Below are 15543 nucleotides of genomic sequence, written 5' to 3'. Positions count from 1 at the left end.
AACGTGCCGATTGTCGAAATCCCGGCTGATAATGAAATTTTTCATCTTTCAGTCCGAGAACCGGTATGGTGTGCCACGCGGCACCAGGTTCTATCGTGTTCGCGTGAAATCAGTGGACGACAGCTGCGCTCTATTGGAGAGCAGCGAAGAACAGTAACGGAAAGAACGGATTCATCGATTCTTGCCTGATTAGAAGCCATGCGACGACCATGGATCTGCATCGTCAAGTACGACGCGTATCCGTAATCTCGCGCGTGACAATTCGATCGAGATGCAGATCTTTAGCTTACGCGTTCGCAGAATATGCGGTAATCCTTCGATCAAGGCCAAAACCTGCCAGAGCCTGTAGACGCATCCTTGCTGAACGTTTCGCGAGCAAAAGAGGAGAGTTATGGGTGCTGCCCGTTTCAGGGTGCCAGCAAACACGAGAGAAAAAAGGATGCGGCTGGCGTTTCATTGTGATATAAGTAATTTTTAAAATGAGCGAAACATAATTGCCGAATGCTGTGGTTAGCTGTGAAGACCGAACGACGTTTGTATTCCTTTTTCCCTTTTTTTTCACACACGAGATTGACAGAGAAGAAGAGAGAAAGAGTGCGTGTGTGTGTGTGAAAGAATGAAAGAGATAGAGAGAATGGGAGCAAAAGAACGAACAATCGCGAATATAATATTATTACTAATTAACATCACGGACGACCTTCTTCTTGTAACTCGACAAGCGCAAGAGATAGTCTCATTTTTTCACTTTGATTTCGAACATTAAGACGCGTAGCTTCCTCGTTCAGAAATATTATTATTATTATTATTATTATTATTATCAATACAATTTGTCTTTGCACCGTGTGAAAAAAGCAAAGAACGGGGAAGAAAAGATAAAAAAATCGTAGTTGAGTAAGTTTTACAAAAAAAAAAAAAGAAAGACAAAAAAAAACAAAATGCGAAACGATTGAAAATAAAAAAAGAAGAATATAGAAACCGGAGGTAATGAAATTTACGGAACATTGCTTTGTACATGCGGACATATATATGTACATTATATACATGTGATATATAATATAACACCACGTACATCGTTATACGAAGCGTGCAATATTCGCGTTCGGAAGAAAAAGGAGTATCACGCGCGTGTGTACACGTGTATTAGGTCCTAAGGCAAAGCTAAGATTTTGTAAAACGAAATTGACTAGTTAACCAAGTGTTGTGCAATTCTCGAGATACATCTTTTAACGCACGTTAGGAAGTCGAGTATAATTTTTAACGGAGGAACACGAGCATATTTTCCATTTCTTTTTTCCTGACGATTCCGTTTCGGGTGCCTCCATAATCGACGCGCGGTTGTCACTCGCATTCGAGTCGCGAACGGGAACACCAAGAGGAGACCGCGTGGCACCCGGATCTTTAACTCGTAACGACGAAAGATCAGTTTCTCCTGGCCCCGTCGATCAACGCGTCGATCAACGCGGTGTGGGGCACGCTCTTCGTAGGATGAATTTTATTAATAATACGTGTGTACGTATAGAATAACGCGTACACACATAGACACGTGTGCAGTCAAATGCAGTGTAAGCTTTTTTAGTACAGGAAGGTGTAGGTTTAGATTAGGCTCTCCTTTATGAGTTCTTCTTGGGTTTTCTTCGGATTCTCCGTGGGAGGTTCTCGAGTATTACCCAGACTCTCTGGGTCATCGTCTTTGAGTTCTTCTTGGGTCCTCTCTGAGTTTCCCTTGAATTCTGCTGGGATTTTCGCAGGATACATACTAACTTAAAGTCTAGATTTTCTCAAAACCGAAGCAGCGATGGTAGACTCCTCCCATAATCCTAACTGTTATCCAAAGATCTCGTTGCATCGAAGTGTACTCTAAGCTACTTTTACCTGTAGAGATATATCTTCCCACCTTTCGATTTTGAGAGAACCCAGAAACGACCCGATTATAAGGCCCTCGTATTCCTCCACACCTTTCCTTTATTCGAGGAAACGTACATTGCCCGCGACTGTACATATTCACTTATATATATAAATATATATACATATACACAGACAAATAGGTTCTTTTTGTATTGTCCCTAGCAAAAGAGACACTGAGACGGATATGTAGCTTCCCGCGATAAATTGATTATCGATTATCTACCACTGTTATCGTTTACCCCGCGACCGTTAAGCACACTCATAGTATCGTACAATAGCTGTGATCGTTAGGCTCGACGTTTTCACTTCTACTTAGCGGTTAGTTAATCTTAATTCGAGCGATTCGATCATGTTCGTCGTCTTTTTTGTGAATCGCGAAACTCGTGATCGAATCGCTGGCTCGATCGCTCGTTTCCCCTCTGATTTTCGAGGTCGAGCGACAAGCAAGACGAAAACGAACAGATAATTCGTTCGTTCGATAGGTTGTAGTTTATCGAGAGAATGATAAGCAACCGCTTCTGGCGTAGCACGAGCAGAAAAGCTTCTTTGCGAGGGGTTTCCTCCTCCGTCGATCGAAACACGCACTTTATGTACGGATCTACCACGAATTCCTTTCATTTCAATAACTTATACGAATTCCTCGAATTTAACTTCGAAGGTGATCGTTAGCAATGATTTATGAAGATTGTGCACTGGGAACGGCGTCTTGGTTTCATCTGAGATTTCTTAACGGTCGTGCTACGGATACTTGGCTAGCTTCTTGTTAATACGTTTACTATGGAGCATCGAAAGTGTTAAAACCTTATTTATATAAACGATGTACGAGTTCCGCGTTGCGTGGAATAAAAGCTGCGTGGTAAACATTTTAAAGTGGGTCCAAAAATGCCATCATAGTACTTAATCACAGAAAACGATAACTAATATCATGCTTTTTTCTCAATTTTAGTCCCTTCCGTTTCCAAGTTAAATCACAGAGTCTCTAAACTCGATGAAAGTTGTGACTGTGATATAACCGTGGGTCACTGGTGGTCTGGCAAGCTTCGAATCAAAATTGAACACGAAAACTATCGAAGAAAGTAAAATTTCAATACCTTTGTAGGTACTCAAGTTGAAAGTTCAAACACGTTATGCCACATGGTCAAGTAAAAAGATATCCTTCTAATTTAACACTCGAACGAAGCATAATTTTCTTAAATTTAAACGCAATTGTCAAGTATCACAGCGTATCATGAAACGTATTAGCAATTATCTAAGATACATGTAATATAATTTAATTAAATGCTTGTTCCCCGTGTACATAAACACCTGTTCACGACTGCAATTAGTCCAATTTACAATTTCCAGAACCAGAAAGAGTCACAGTCTTTATGTCCTGTTACTATCTTTATTCGGATTTAACAGCAGATCAGTTCGTGAAATCATCGATGAGGCTGATCCATGATGAATTGCACATGCGATAGTCTTGAAGTTTTTTAGACTCGTAAAATTATTATTAACATAGGAAAGACTTTACACGCGTTGCACTGCGTCCATTTACGCTTTCGTTATAGCAATTCGACGATCGTTGGACGAGCATTTAGCTGCAACGCCGATCAGACGGTCACTCGACGCGGCAGCTTATGTTCTACGGCGATATCGATTTATTTTCCAAATCCAATGTTCAGTTTTCCAATTGAAATTACTTTAACAAGTTCGAGATGTATCAAGCAACAAAGATCGATTTCGTATTTATCGTAAAATGTCCGTGTAATCGATTTGAAATTCCAGTTTTGCCCAAGTTCCTTCGGAACGCTCCATTGGGCCGCGGTTAGTTGCAAGCAAAAATCAAAACCGACGGGAATAAAGTTTTCTCCCTTCTGAATGACGCGAGACTCCAGCTTCTAACACGATTTGCCGAGTACTCGAACAGCTGGTTCTCGCGTGAATTCCTTCGATCCGTCGGCCGAATATTCACGAATTCCTAATTGTTCGTCCTGGTTTAGGTGCGTGATGCGTAGCGTCGTGCAAAGATTGCTCTCTTTCCTTTTAAAGGAAAACGTAGGGGAAGCAACTGTTTAATGTTTGCCTAACTCGTGTAACATTGACATTTTTACACGCGCGATTAAATGGGAGACTTTAGTTACAATACCAGGACTTTTCCACGATTAAAAGAAAGTTATCTATGCACACGGGTCTACCGAAATTCATATATCAAAGCAACGTGCCTGCAACGTGTTTTAGCTGTGTTACTTAGCCTCGTCAGATAGAGGCACGATCGCCTGAAAAATCGAGGGGACAAGTTTGATCGAAACGTTGTGATTCGTTTAACGAAAGATTATAACACGGATCATACGATTCCCGACACGAAGATTTTTCTTTTCTCGGATGAAGAAGCACGCGTCAGATCGCGAAGAACGTCGAAGAGAGAAATTTTGTAAAAGATGACGACGAAGAGAAGAAAGAGAATGCGTGTGTGCGTGCGGAGGATAAAGACGCGTTTTTATTTTTCTAGCGATTCTCTGACAGAACACATTTTCCAGCCCTTGCCCTTTATCCCTCAATTTCCCTTTCCCCATTTTTTACTTAGATGCCTAAAGAGACAAAAGTAAGAAAAAATGTTGAAAAAAAAATGTTATGTAAACGTAGCGTAACGAGATATAAGGTTTGTTTTATGTGTGACGTGTATAGGACAAATGTAATTCGATATTATAGAATATTCTTTTTTTTACCGACCAAAATTTATACGCTTAGAAAGGTTTATACACACTGTGCGAGGGGGTGTAATCGTAATTCACGTACAAACGAAAGAGTATAAGATACGAGGAAATTTTTGCGATATCGTGTAACGTAATCTTTAGGTTTGCTTTTTATCTTTGGTAAACGTACCGTTTAAGTGACTTACCTTCGCTGACCTCGTCACACCTTCGAGTGTGACCTAAGAACGTTCTCTAAAATGTTATTGAAAATTAAACTTACGATACAGTGATCGTATCGTAGTTGAACATAGTGCGAATATAGTAGCTAATCTAACCTTAAAACGAGACATACCATTATTATGTTATCGTTTTATTATAAATATGTTTCTTTTCAAAAATCATGTACACTAAACTATCCGTTTAAAATCTTCTGAAAGTTACTTAAGAGTTTGAGGTTGATGCGTGTGAAAACGAAGGTGCTTAGGTGCGTCTTTTGAACAGTATATTTACCTAATGTTTTCTCTTTGAATACCGCCGATGTATCTGTTCTTTCTTGGACATCAAATAGTCGGAGTAAATAGCGAAAGAGACGAGTTTGATTTTTGTCCCGATGGAATAAAATATTTCGTCGAACGATCGACCCTCTTCATAGGAAAATTAGATCTCGAGATATACTCGGTTGGATGACACTTTCGGACGCGGGGATCTTTCCGGAGAATAAAAGCGCAATCTTATGGGGTGTAACGGGGTCGAAAGGATCCGCGAGCGTGCGGTTCAGCGATTCTCCTTTCTTAACTCGTTGACTATGATCTTACTATTAGCTAGGGTACGCTTACGAACGAATCATCCGCTCACGCACTCTTTTCTCTTCGATATTAGCTTTCGATCATCGTCGAGAGTTGAAGGTTCTTTCGAGACTATTCGATTGATCGTTCGACGAACACGCGAGCGGATTCATAGTCGATTTCGTTACTCGCGTCTGCCTAGAGTTTGTCGCTTGAGGAGAAAGAGAGAAGCCGTACGGAAAGAAACGAGAGAAATGAGTATCGCGCATGTAATCCGAGAAAGTGTAACGCAAATAGGTATATATGATTATATTACATAACATACATACAGTTGTGATCGTGAGAGTATCTGTTACGAATAAATAAATTACGACTAAACCAGGAGACCTTTTTTCAAGCTAATTTCTCGGCTCTACTGCTTTCGATCCCTTCTTATTTCCTTTTCCATGGAACGTATCGTTAAATAAGCCAAGAAAATGCCTCTTGGCAAACCTCGAGGTCGTAAGATTTCCAATATTATTAAAGGATAAAAGGAGGAAAAAACGTTCGAGTTGCAACTATCGTATATTTAATATTTATAATACAAAGGAAGATGGTCGACAGAATGATCTAATGGTGCGGGACGTAGCTCTGCGCGTTTTGAGGGCAACTAGGTAACAAATTCGAAGCGTCCTCTTCCGCGGAGCTGCACAGCATTCCTACCAGCGTGTAATCGACGAAGGGTGGTAGATCCAACTCGCTGACATCTCCATAATTGATCCCCGTCTGGGTGTTTCCGGTGTTCATGTTCATCTGAGGTAGCCGGGTGTCCAGCACCTCGCAAGTGTAATGGCAGCGATCGTTACTGGGGTAGAAAAATGGTTCTGGGCTACTTTGCGACTGCAACGACGTGTCGATTCCGTTGGAATCCGGAAACAACCTTTCGGTGGTGTCCGGATTGGTCTCGTGGTTTCCATAATTGTTCTGCAATCTCTCGTCAAGAACCATTCGGGTCTGATGAGGTCGACACGTGGTGGTCAGCTGACTCTTGGTATCCGAATGATCGAACAGCTGGCTGTAGCCGTCGTAAGTTATGGGACTACGACTAGGACGTACAGGATCAGTCATGCCGTTCTCCTTCTTCGGGTACACGTTGTAATTGGCTCTGTCCATCAGAGGAGGTTGGCAGTTCTCCTTGGTGAAGCAGTTCACGTTTTTCCTAGAAGTCAACAGGTCCTCGTCTTTTTGGGGATCGAATCCGGGGAAGTTTAAACGATCGTCCTGATGATTTTGGACCCAGTAATTGGCCTCCTGGTCGTTCTTCGCTGCCCCGTCGAGGAAACTCTTGTGATTCTGGTTTCGTTGGTAATCCTGGAAGTTCAGGGGATTGTTCAGCTGATGGTTCTGGTGGATGTTCTTGTCGGGGACGAAGTGATTCAAGGGTCTCTTGGGGCAATAGCCGTTGGAGTCCTTGTCCGGCTCGAAACCGGCAAACTGGAGCCTGTCGTCCTGAGGTATACTAAGATGGCTACTGCTGGAATCTTCGCTCAGGAATTGATGCCAGTAGGTTTGATCCTGGTGCTTCAACTCGTACTTGATAGTACCACTGCCCAGGTCCAACAGAGTAGGCGGCGATCTTGCTACGTCCTGGGAGTTGACGGGGAAATCCGGTCTCAAAGGTTGATCTAATTGAAAAATCTCTTCTGGTTGCAGCAATTCACCGGTGAACGGGGGGAAATCGGAATACGAGGCCTCCTGGGAAACCTGATTCGGCAGGTTGTAACCTAGGTTCTCTTGAGGTTGCACGGGATCCTGCATCCAGTACGGCGCGTCGTTCGATGAGGTCTGTTGCGAGTACATCCCTGGCTGATGGTGCTGTTGCTGAAACGACTGTACGTTCGTCTGCAGGGGACACATGCACTCGAATGGTGGACAGGAACACGAGTATCCTGCAATAAAAGAGAAGGTACAATTATTTGACTATAACGATGCATGTTATTCAACGTGAAAATTATTTGCTTAACGCGTACATAATCCTTATTGTTATAAAACGAGTTTGATCGTAGTTTAGTGAAAAGAAACAATCGCTAACCTTTGTCCGGTATAAGTGGTGGTGGTTGCGTCGATCTTGGCGGCTGCTCGAGCGTCTCCGAGTTCGGTCTTTTAGTTCCTCTCAGTGACATCAACTGAAACAAGTGCAAAATCACTCGATAAGATCGAAGGAATCTCCAGATTGTTCCACATGGTGCGGTGATAATTTGTGAATAATATCGAACCGACGACGTCTACGCATCTCGGTGAGTTCAATTGCTTATGCGATTTTCAAATAGTATAAAACGAATAACATACGCGGTACCTTTCTAACGCTTAACCAACTATTCGAAAATCCTTCTGTTAAAAAATATTTTGCAATGTATTCGTAATACATACAAGTGGTAGACATACTTTAGAACCTAAAGCAGCCTCGTTGGCGAGGAGGACCGCGAGTCCCCGCACCCTTCGTCCAGCACCGACGCTTCTTCTCGCCTCGGAAGTGGATTTCGCTTCCGGTCGCGGATGATCGTGTTGTCCTTTTGCCTGGAAGAATATCGCATGCTCGGTGTGCCGCCAGAAATGTGTCACAGGGTAACCGCAATGCCCACGACACGAGAGTATTTCCAAACGACCCGTACATTGTCTGTTCGGGCACGGTTTCCCTTGCTGCTTCTTCCTCGCCTGAACAACAAAGACGGAACGATGCGAATCTTAAAACGAGTTCGAAAAATCTCCATCCATCGGCTTCTTTCCGTTCTGACTATGACACTTCACGAACGAAAAGACATGCTACTGCGTCGGGGTGTCGCTATAAATACATTCGTCGGCTCGCATCGAATTGGAATAACGTTATATACTTGACAGTGATGCGAAAGTTGCGCACAATGTGACTCATCTTTTAATGTCGATGTTCGAAGAGCGATACCGTTTACACTGATTTTTATTTTTTGTTCTCGCAATGAATTCCACTATCGTTATTGTTGGTGCTATTTGCTATTCTATGCAACTTTGGAACAGTGCGATTCTTAAAATCCTTCATGCACTAGCCGTAAAAGCTTGAAAATTCTAATTGAACAAATTCGTCTCTCCTTCCTCACCTTGTCACAAATTGCTGGTCGAAGATGAACTCTCCCACCACCGGGTAGTATACATTCTTGCGAACAGACGAGAACACCGAGACAGGATTTCTTCAAGATGCTGACGTTGTGGTTGTTCGTGTTCCTCATTGCCCACCCTGATGCGTGTCTTCTAGCTTCTTCACAGTCTGGTCCATAGACCCTTCTCACGTGACCGTCCGCCCATTCGCACCAGGGATCGTACTCCACCACCTAAAATTAAATGATCTGATTTCTGTGAATCATAGATCTTTCTCTCCTCGCTATATGATTACTTTTCCATCGATTTAAGATCAATTTGGTGCAGCCAGAACTATTACTACTACTGCATATAGAGTATAAATTAGCGATTAGACGCGAAGTAATTACCCTCGGAACGTTGGAGTCGTTGATGTCCCATTCTTGATGAGGATGCTGTTGTTGCTGATTGCCGGCGACAGTCGCTGACATAGTCGGCGACCCAACGCGACTCCTGCAACAGCAAAGTAAATCCAACGTATAGTCATCATGCAATAAATTCATTATACAGCAAACTCCAACAAAGACGAATCAAATATGTCTATCATCACCGATACCACCGAACCACAATAACTTCGAAATATTATCTAGCGACTGATCTACATTTTGATGGAAAATGCTTGTATCGCGTAGTATAGTGATTCTGGAAAGAGAAAACTCTATAGTTTCACGAGGTCCTGTGAAACTCGAATCCTCGGTGCATCGAATTCGAGGACCAATTTAGGATTACGCAATCGCCGGTGTAGCAAGAGGCCGGCAGCTTCGAGATAAAATCCCGATTTATGGTGCGTGGCTGGCCGTAGCTCGCGCCATACTTATGGGAGCCCGTGGGTGGCCTGACAACAGCCACGTTCTGCGGCTTTCCGGAATCCTTATATTCGTCGCGAGCGATTCTCGATCGCCGAGAGAGAGATCGATCCTTGGCAGTCGGCGCGTTGGAATTCTTCTCTCGTTTTGCTTCTCTCCAAAACAATTTTCTCCGCTATCTTCTTCTTTTACAGGGCCTTCAGAGAGATTTTAGTAAATTTCCTAATTGCTAAATCCTCAACTTTCTAACTCTGCAAACTTCTAAATTTCGAAATTACAAAATTCTCTGTATTCGTCTGTTTATCGTTCAGGATTTTCACAAGAGGCTATTTTGGAAACCGCCGATACATAATTTATCTCGCGTTTGAGAAAAAAGTCGAAGCTCGAGCTTGATGCAAAATAAGCGACGCCCGTCGAAGAAACATATAAATTTTAATATCGGCAACCGGGTGTCATTGACCATGAAGTCAAACCATAGAAGACGTTCGGTGCGCCTACGTTCTTTCGGACCAACCTGTTATCTAAAATTACCGAACCAACGTGTGAACGAACGGCGGGCAGTGCTTTATCGAGCTAGCCGAGACTATTGTTTATTCCATCGAAGAAGTTGCCACTTTGTGTTAACAATATTTCTACGAGCATTATTTCATATTATGTCGCGAATTTCTATCGAACTCTACGTTTCTAAGTGGGTCACTGTTCGCTACAAGTGACTGTCAGCCATTTTGTATTAGGAGCACTAACGAAGCATTTACGTCGCCATTTTCTTCAAACTTTAAGCTTCGAAATGAGCGTCGTCTTATCAAACTAACGCGCTCGAGATATTAATACCGTTTAGATCGACTTCTAAAGGCGATCGAGTGGTTCTCATAGAGGCATTCTCTCGTACCTCCTACGGTGTAGGTACAGGTTACGCGTTTCGGTGCGTGCACACATCGTTTCCGTAGGTTTTATCGAGACGTGCACCGACGTTTACGAGCCTCGAACACCTACTCGACATTGAGAGACTGTGCTCGTCTCGCGTAGGTCTCCGGCTCGATTCCTCGTGAAAGCTCGATCTGGCCGCCGATTTTAGACGACAATAAAGACGCGACCACCAGATACACTTTCGAACGATCGTTTCGCGATAATTTTACGCTTCGAATCGCCTCGCTGACAGTTTCACGATCCATGGGGTTGGGTCCAATTGAATTGTCCACTTTACAGTCGCATTTTCAATATTTTCTGCACGGATTTGGCTCATAGGAATATAGATATCATTATCATTGGGGATATAGAAATGACGAGACATAGAAAAAGTAATGGGTACATAGAGGTTGGTAGTAGCGAAAGGGATAAGAAAGGGACGCGAAGAAGAAAGAAATTTGTTCCTCCCGTTGGCAGGACACACGCGGAAACTCGAGTCGAAGAGCATGCGAGGGAATTAACTCGTTTAGCCCTAATCTCGAGGGGACGATCGTTGTGCGCGGCTAGGCGCGAGCCGGCCAAGAGAAATCTCTTCTCTCGCTGCGGTTCTCGCGCGATATTTTAGTGGGCACGCGGTATCGGTGTTAATATCTGAAATTCTGAAGGAACCCATACCGACCGGAACGAGGATATAGTCTCTCTCTTCCTCGATTCCCTGTTCGTTTTTTCTTCTTCTTCGGTTCTTCGTCTCCTCGCAGCGGCAGAGAGGCTCGGTTCGTGTAGCGTGCGTGGTTCGGCTCGAAGCCGCGCCGCGGGACAATCTCCTCGCAGCATCGTCCGCCGATGTATCATCTTACGCCGGTGCTAAAGGCGATGACTTTATCACCGATCCGGGCAATCATTCACCTAGGCTTGACTCTCTTTTCTCCGCGTCGCTTTCGTCCCTTTTCCCGTCTCGCTTTCTTCCACGACTGTCCACCGACGAAACGCCTCGCGTGCCTTCGTCGCTGCATAACGGACCGACTCGGCGCGTTCATTTTTTTTAAACGATCCTACGATCGCGAAAAATTTTGTCAAATTTTCTGGTAGAAATTTTACGCGAAATCGAGCTTTCGTATATTGCTATGCACGGGGACGAGGAATTTGCTTTCCGAGCGATGGACTCTGTACGTAACGAAATGCGTGACGCGTGTCAGCGGTGATGGACGCGAGAAATCGTGAGGAACGGAGATAAAAATCGAAATGAAAATTGTATGAAAAGAAAGGTACGATAAAACCCGATGAACCTCAATGAAACACGATAGAGTCGCGAATAAACTGAAACCGGTCCAGCTGGATTTTTGTAAATCAGGTTTTTTGCCGATTCCTTTAGCCGATCGGAAGGTAGGAGACGAAATAAGAGTAGGAAAACAAGAAAGACGGAAAGATGAAAGAGAAAGGGAGATGGACGAGTGTCGTAAAGTCGCTCCAAATTTAGAGACACACGTGGCTCTGTCTTCACACTCGCGAAAGCTCATTCACGAATAGACGAGTGTCGCATAATCGATCTTCCTTTATTATTCGGACGACTCGCGCTGACTCTTTCTCGACCCAATAACTAATTCTTTTTTGTTCGTCCTGTTTTGAAACCGCGTTTCATATTATCGGCCGTATTCTTCTTCGAACACATTTGTATCGAATAATAGCAACAAAGTATTTCCAGCATCAAACAATTCAACTGCCCCTACAAAAATTCAGGTTGCAAGAACTGCTCGGTATCTTACTTGCAAATTCCGAGAAGGTGACTGCTCATTGATGCGCAAAACCGCGATGATCGATCGTAAAACCGCATAAATCGTGATCCATCGAACGAGAATAAGCGGAGGAAGGATCGGAAATAAAGTAGAAGAGGAAGATGCGAATACAGCGGATAAAAAAACGCTTAATTCGCGAGAGTAGGTGAATTTCGTTTAAATAAGGTCAGTGTATTAGGATGTTTCAGAGACGAAATTGTCGAAACTTTCATTCGGGATAGATCGTTGTTATCTGCGCGAGCTGTAATTCGATGCATCGTATTGTCACTCGTGGTATTTTCTACGCGCTGAACTTACAGCGTACTGTAAATATAATGTACTGTATACATATAATGCCTTGTAAATATAATATGTTGTAGTTACAACGCGTCGTGCATAAGAGGAACCGAGGTCGAACACGTGGCGATACAACACGTGGTGTGTCAATTTTCTCGCTGACGTTTACCGCGTTAATTCGAAGAAAAGTTGAAGTTGCGCTGTCGAAAGGCGGTGTCACCCTCGAATCCCAAGACATAATTAATACCCGGTAAACTGTCAGCTTCCATTCAGTCGCCAGGTTATAAAAGGATCGTGGTGAGTCGAGAGGATAGCGGGTTCAAAGGGTTCCTCAGCTTGGAGGACAGGGAGAGAACGTTCTCGAGATTCGAGATAAAGGGAGATCGTTTTACCCGCGGGCATTCGTTTAATCTGTCTTCGAGGTGTTGGGTCGTGATCAATGGCGAGCCACGGATACATTCGTAATCGGGTTTTCACGAATAGACCACGATCCCTTCCGACCCCTTCGTCGTCCTTTAAAGACGGCGCTCCTCTTAACCGGACATTTATTCCTCTTTATCTTCCTCATTATTTTTTCGCCGAATTGTTGCACAAGAAATTCCAGTGCAGCTTCAAGGTTTAGTGCAACAGTTCTGCAATATCTCGTCAAGAATATATGACATTCTTAACAGAAATAATATCTGAATGTCAATTGTTAATATTTAAAGTTGTCCACATCGATTTCAAGTATATTCTATGAGGAGCGTAACTAAGTTTCCGATTGACGAAGCAGAACGAATAGGATAAAAATTCGAAAACGGGATAGCAAAAGTTTGTACGAGTAGAATTCGTACAATCCACGAATCGGCGATTATTGGATTCGCAGAATTGAGAATTCGCTTTACGTCGGTGCGAGCTGCGCATGAGTACACGAGAGAGCTCTAGAACAGGCATCGACCAATCGGGGCCTGGTGATAACGCCCACACACCAATGGGAAACCCGCAGAACGCCCACTGATTAGATACTAGGGAAATCTCGCTGCTTGTTCAGGAAGAGAAATCGATGCTGAAATGGTCGACACCTGCTTCGGAGCGTTTCAATTGTCATTACAACTCCGCTTGACGTCATCGGTCTGTTTGTTATTCAGCCGATGCGCTCCAAAGTCGAAGGATAACATTATTTTGGGAAATAAATCGAATACCCTCCCACGATCTACCTATGAACGTTATAAACGTGGTGACATTTATAATTTACTCGGTGCGTATTATTCATCTTGTGATCGATTCAGATAACGGTATTAAAACACTGACGCTATAATATGTCCTGTTTTATGCGTATTAATTACAATTTTTCATCAATTCAATTAAGACATCTGTGAATATAGTAGGCAAAACAAGTCGTACACTTAGCGCGCACCACGATCACCATATTCTCGAACGATCTATGCTCGACTCGCATAAGACTGTCATCATCGAACATGGATATCTCAGACCTGTCCGTCGTCAGAACCATCTCAATTTATCTCAAGCACGCTCCAGTTTCCCAAAGCTCCATCCAAAATAAATCCAGCAAGTAAATATACTTACAGTACCACCATAGTAGTGGCTGCTCTGGCAAGTTAGCACCGGTATCACCTGTGGATGGTCCCAATTTCGTCCCAGGTAACCACAATCGTCCCAATGATCATCAAGTCACTAGTGGTACAATCACTGACCAGTCGTTAAGGAGAAATCCCTAAAACTTAATTGGTCCCTTCATCACCAGGACAAAGTAATCTACAGGACACTTGCGTTTCTCTGTTCCGACAAAATTCACTGATAGCTCGACTCGATGTGTCGACCCGTCTTTGGCGAGTAAACTCGTTGTACGCGGAAAACACTGCGTGTCGATATGTGCGACACGAAGTCGCTGCTTGAACTGAGGGGCCTCCGCTCTTCAGGATGTGTACTAGCTCGAGGCGAACGGTATGCTCGCTGTGGTTAGCTCTGCTCGTCGTCAGGATACGCCTAGAGGAGTGGCCGACCTCGACCAATCGGCAGCCCTCCGCTGCTGTTCGAACAGGGTGCCTAATTGTACGCAACAACCCCTCTCGACCTAGCCAGGGATCGATCATCGTTGGTTACCGTCGCCCTCCTCTCTTACAGCCTGCTTTCTGGCCACCGGTGCTTCGGAATTGGGGATCCATTTTGATCCGTCGTTTAAGGCTGTTCACGAATTTTTCTGGGTTACGTTTTTTAGGATTGCTAGATTGGGATGGTCAGCATCGAATCAAGTTACCGGATTTTCAAATTTTTCAAATTTATACATTTCCCAAATTTCCCAAATTTAGAACATTTATTCACAATTCCTCTTAGGTCGACATTTACATTTCCAAAGATCCTATTTCCATCCTATTTCCTATTTCAAAGATAAATTTCCACAGGTCCACAAAATTGTTACACCGTCGAATCGTCAAAGTTCCAGATTTTTGAATCTTCAAATTTCCCACAATTTTCAAGATTGAAAAGTTCGCAAATTGTTAAGTTTAACATTTGTCCAATGCCCACAGACATAATTTCTTTGGGGAAATACTAAAGCGATTCGGCACACGGTGTTCGTCTTTGCTTTGGTGAGAACTCCCCGATTCGGAGGACGCGTTTCACCTTGGCAGATATGTTTGCGCGGTGGGTTCAGGTTCGATCGAAGCGTAACGGGCCGTTGTCTTGGATGCGGGTACCTGGGGTCGGAAGCAACGGGATGAGGAGGTGGTAGGAAGTAGGAGGATCCTGCTAGAAACACCCCCTTGAATCGTCGCGACACCAGCTGATTGTAAGCTCTCGACGACCTACGATTCTTTACCGTTCTTCTTTCGCTTCGATTGATCGTCCTCATCGTCTTTCGTCCTTAAATACTCGACTAACTTCTGTCCCATGGCTCGAGGACGCGAAAGTCAGATTTTCTAGAATCCACGATTCCGTCAAATCGTTAGCGGATTGATCGGACTACGAACGATTATAGTATTTCGACAAATCGTTAATTTAGAGATCCGGAAGGGTGGTTATTTTTTGATAGGAAGTTTGTTGTCAGGACGCGTTTCCGCAGCGTACTCGCACGTGCGATTCCGCGTGATGGCACGTGTTCCCGCGATAACTCTACCGTCACTTCCTACCACGTGCTCACAGGTGTGCCGAACATGGCCCTTAATTAGGCTTCAAGATAGTTTCCTTAACGACAACTTTTTCGCGCCTGTCAACGCGTAAAAAAGGAAGTGTTCTGGATAAAAAACATCAA

At 43.7% G+C, this 15543-nt stretch overlaps 2 protein-coding genes across 7 annotated transcripts in view; one reads left to right on the top strand and one right to left on the bottom strand.

Annotated features, from left to right (window-relative positions):
* The window catches only part of Atg17 (autophagy-related 17), a 30035-nt gene extending 24268 nt beyond the window's left edge, over positions 1–5767 (top strand). For both annotated transcript variants that reach the window (XM_003707762.3, XM_012295793.2), the window contains exon 9: positions 53–5767. In XM_003707762.3, the coding sequence (XP_003707810.1) occupies positions 53–157 (105 nt within the window). In that variant the 3' untranslated portion in view covers positions 158–5767. The remainder of the gene's footprint in view (positions 1–52) is intronic.
* Positions 5768–5916: 149 nt separating this feature from the next.
* On the bottom strand, positions 5917–14281 carry LOC100876634 (uncharacterized). 5 transcript variants are annotated; one of them, XM_076537118.1, is made up of 6 exons: positions 13860–14281; positions 8863–8965; positions 8476–8706; positions 7775–8059; positions 7437–7530; positions 5917–7293 (listed from the first exon to the last, which is right to left on the bottom strand). In XM_076537118.1, exons 1-6 carry the CDS (start codon positions 13868–13870, stop codon positions 5975–5977), a joined length of 2043 nt encoding a protein of 680 aa, XP_076393233.1. In that variant the 5' UTR covers positions 13871–14281; the 3' UTR covers positions 5917–5974. The 5 variants fall into 5 exon arrangements, with proteins under 5 accessions (XP_076393233.1, XP_003707809.2, XP_076393231.1 ...); XM_003707761.3 differs by having other exon boundaries at positions 7790–8059; positions 13860–14280; XM_076537116.1 differs by lacking the exon at positions 13860–14281 and having other exon boundaries at positions 8863–10739.
* Between the last annotated feature and the right edge of the window lie 1262 nt (positions 14282–15543).

Source organism: Megachile rotundata, chromosome 11 (assembly GCF_050947335.1).
Source record: "Megachile rotundata isolate GNS110a chromosome 11, iyMegRotu1, whole genome shotgun sequence".
NCBI lineage: Eukaryota > Metazoa > Arthropoda > Insecta > Hymenoptera > Megachilidae > Megachile > Megachile rotundata.
Note: the sequence above shows the minus strand (reverse complement) of the source record. Positions and strands in the feature narration are given on the sequence as shown.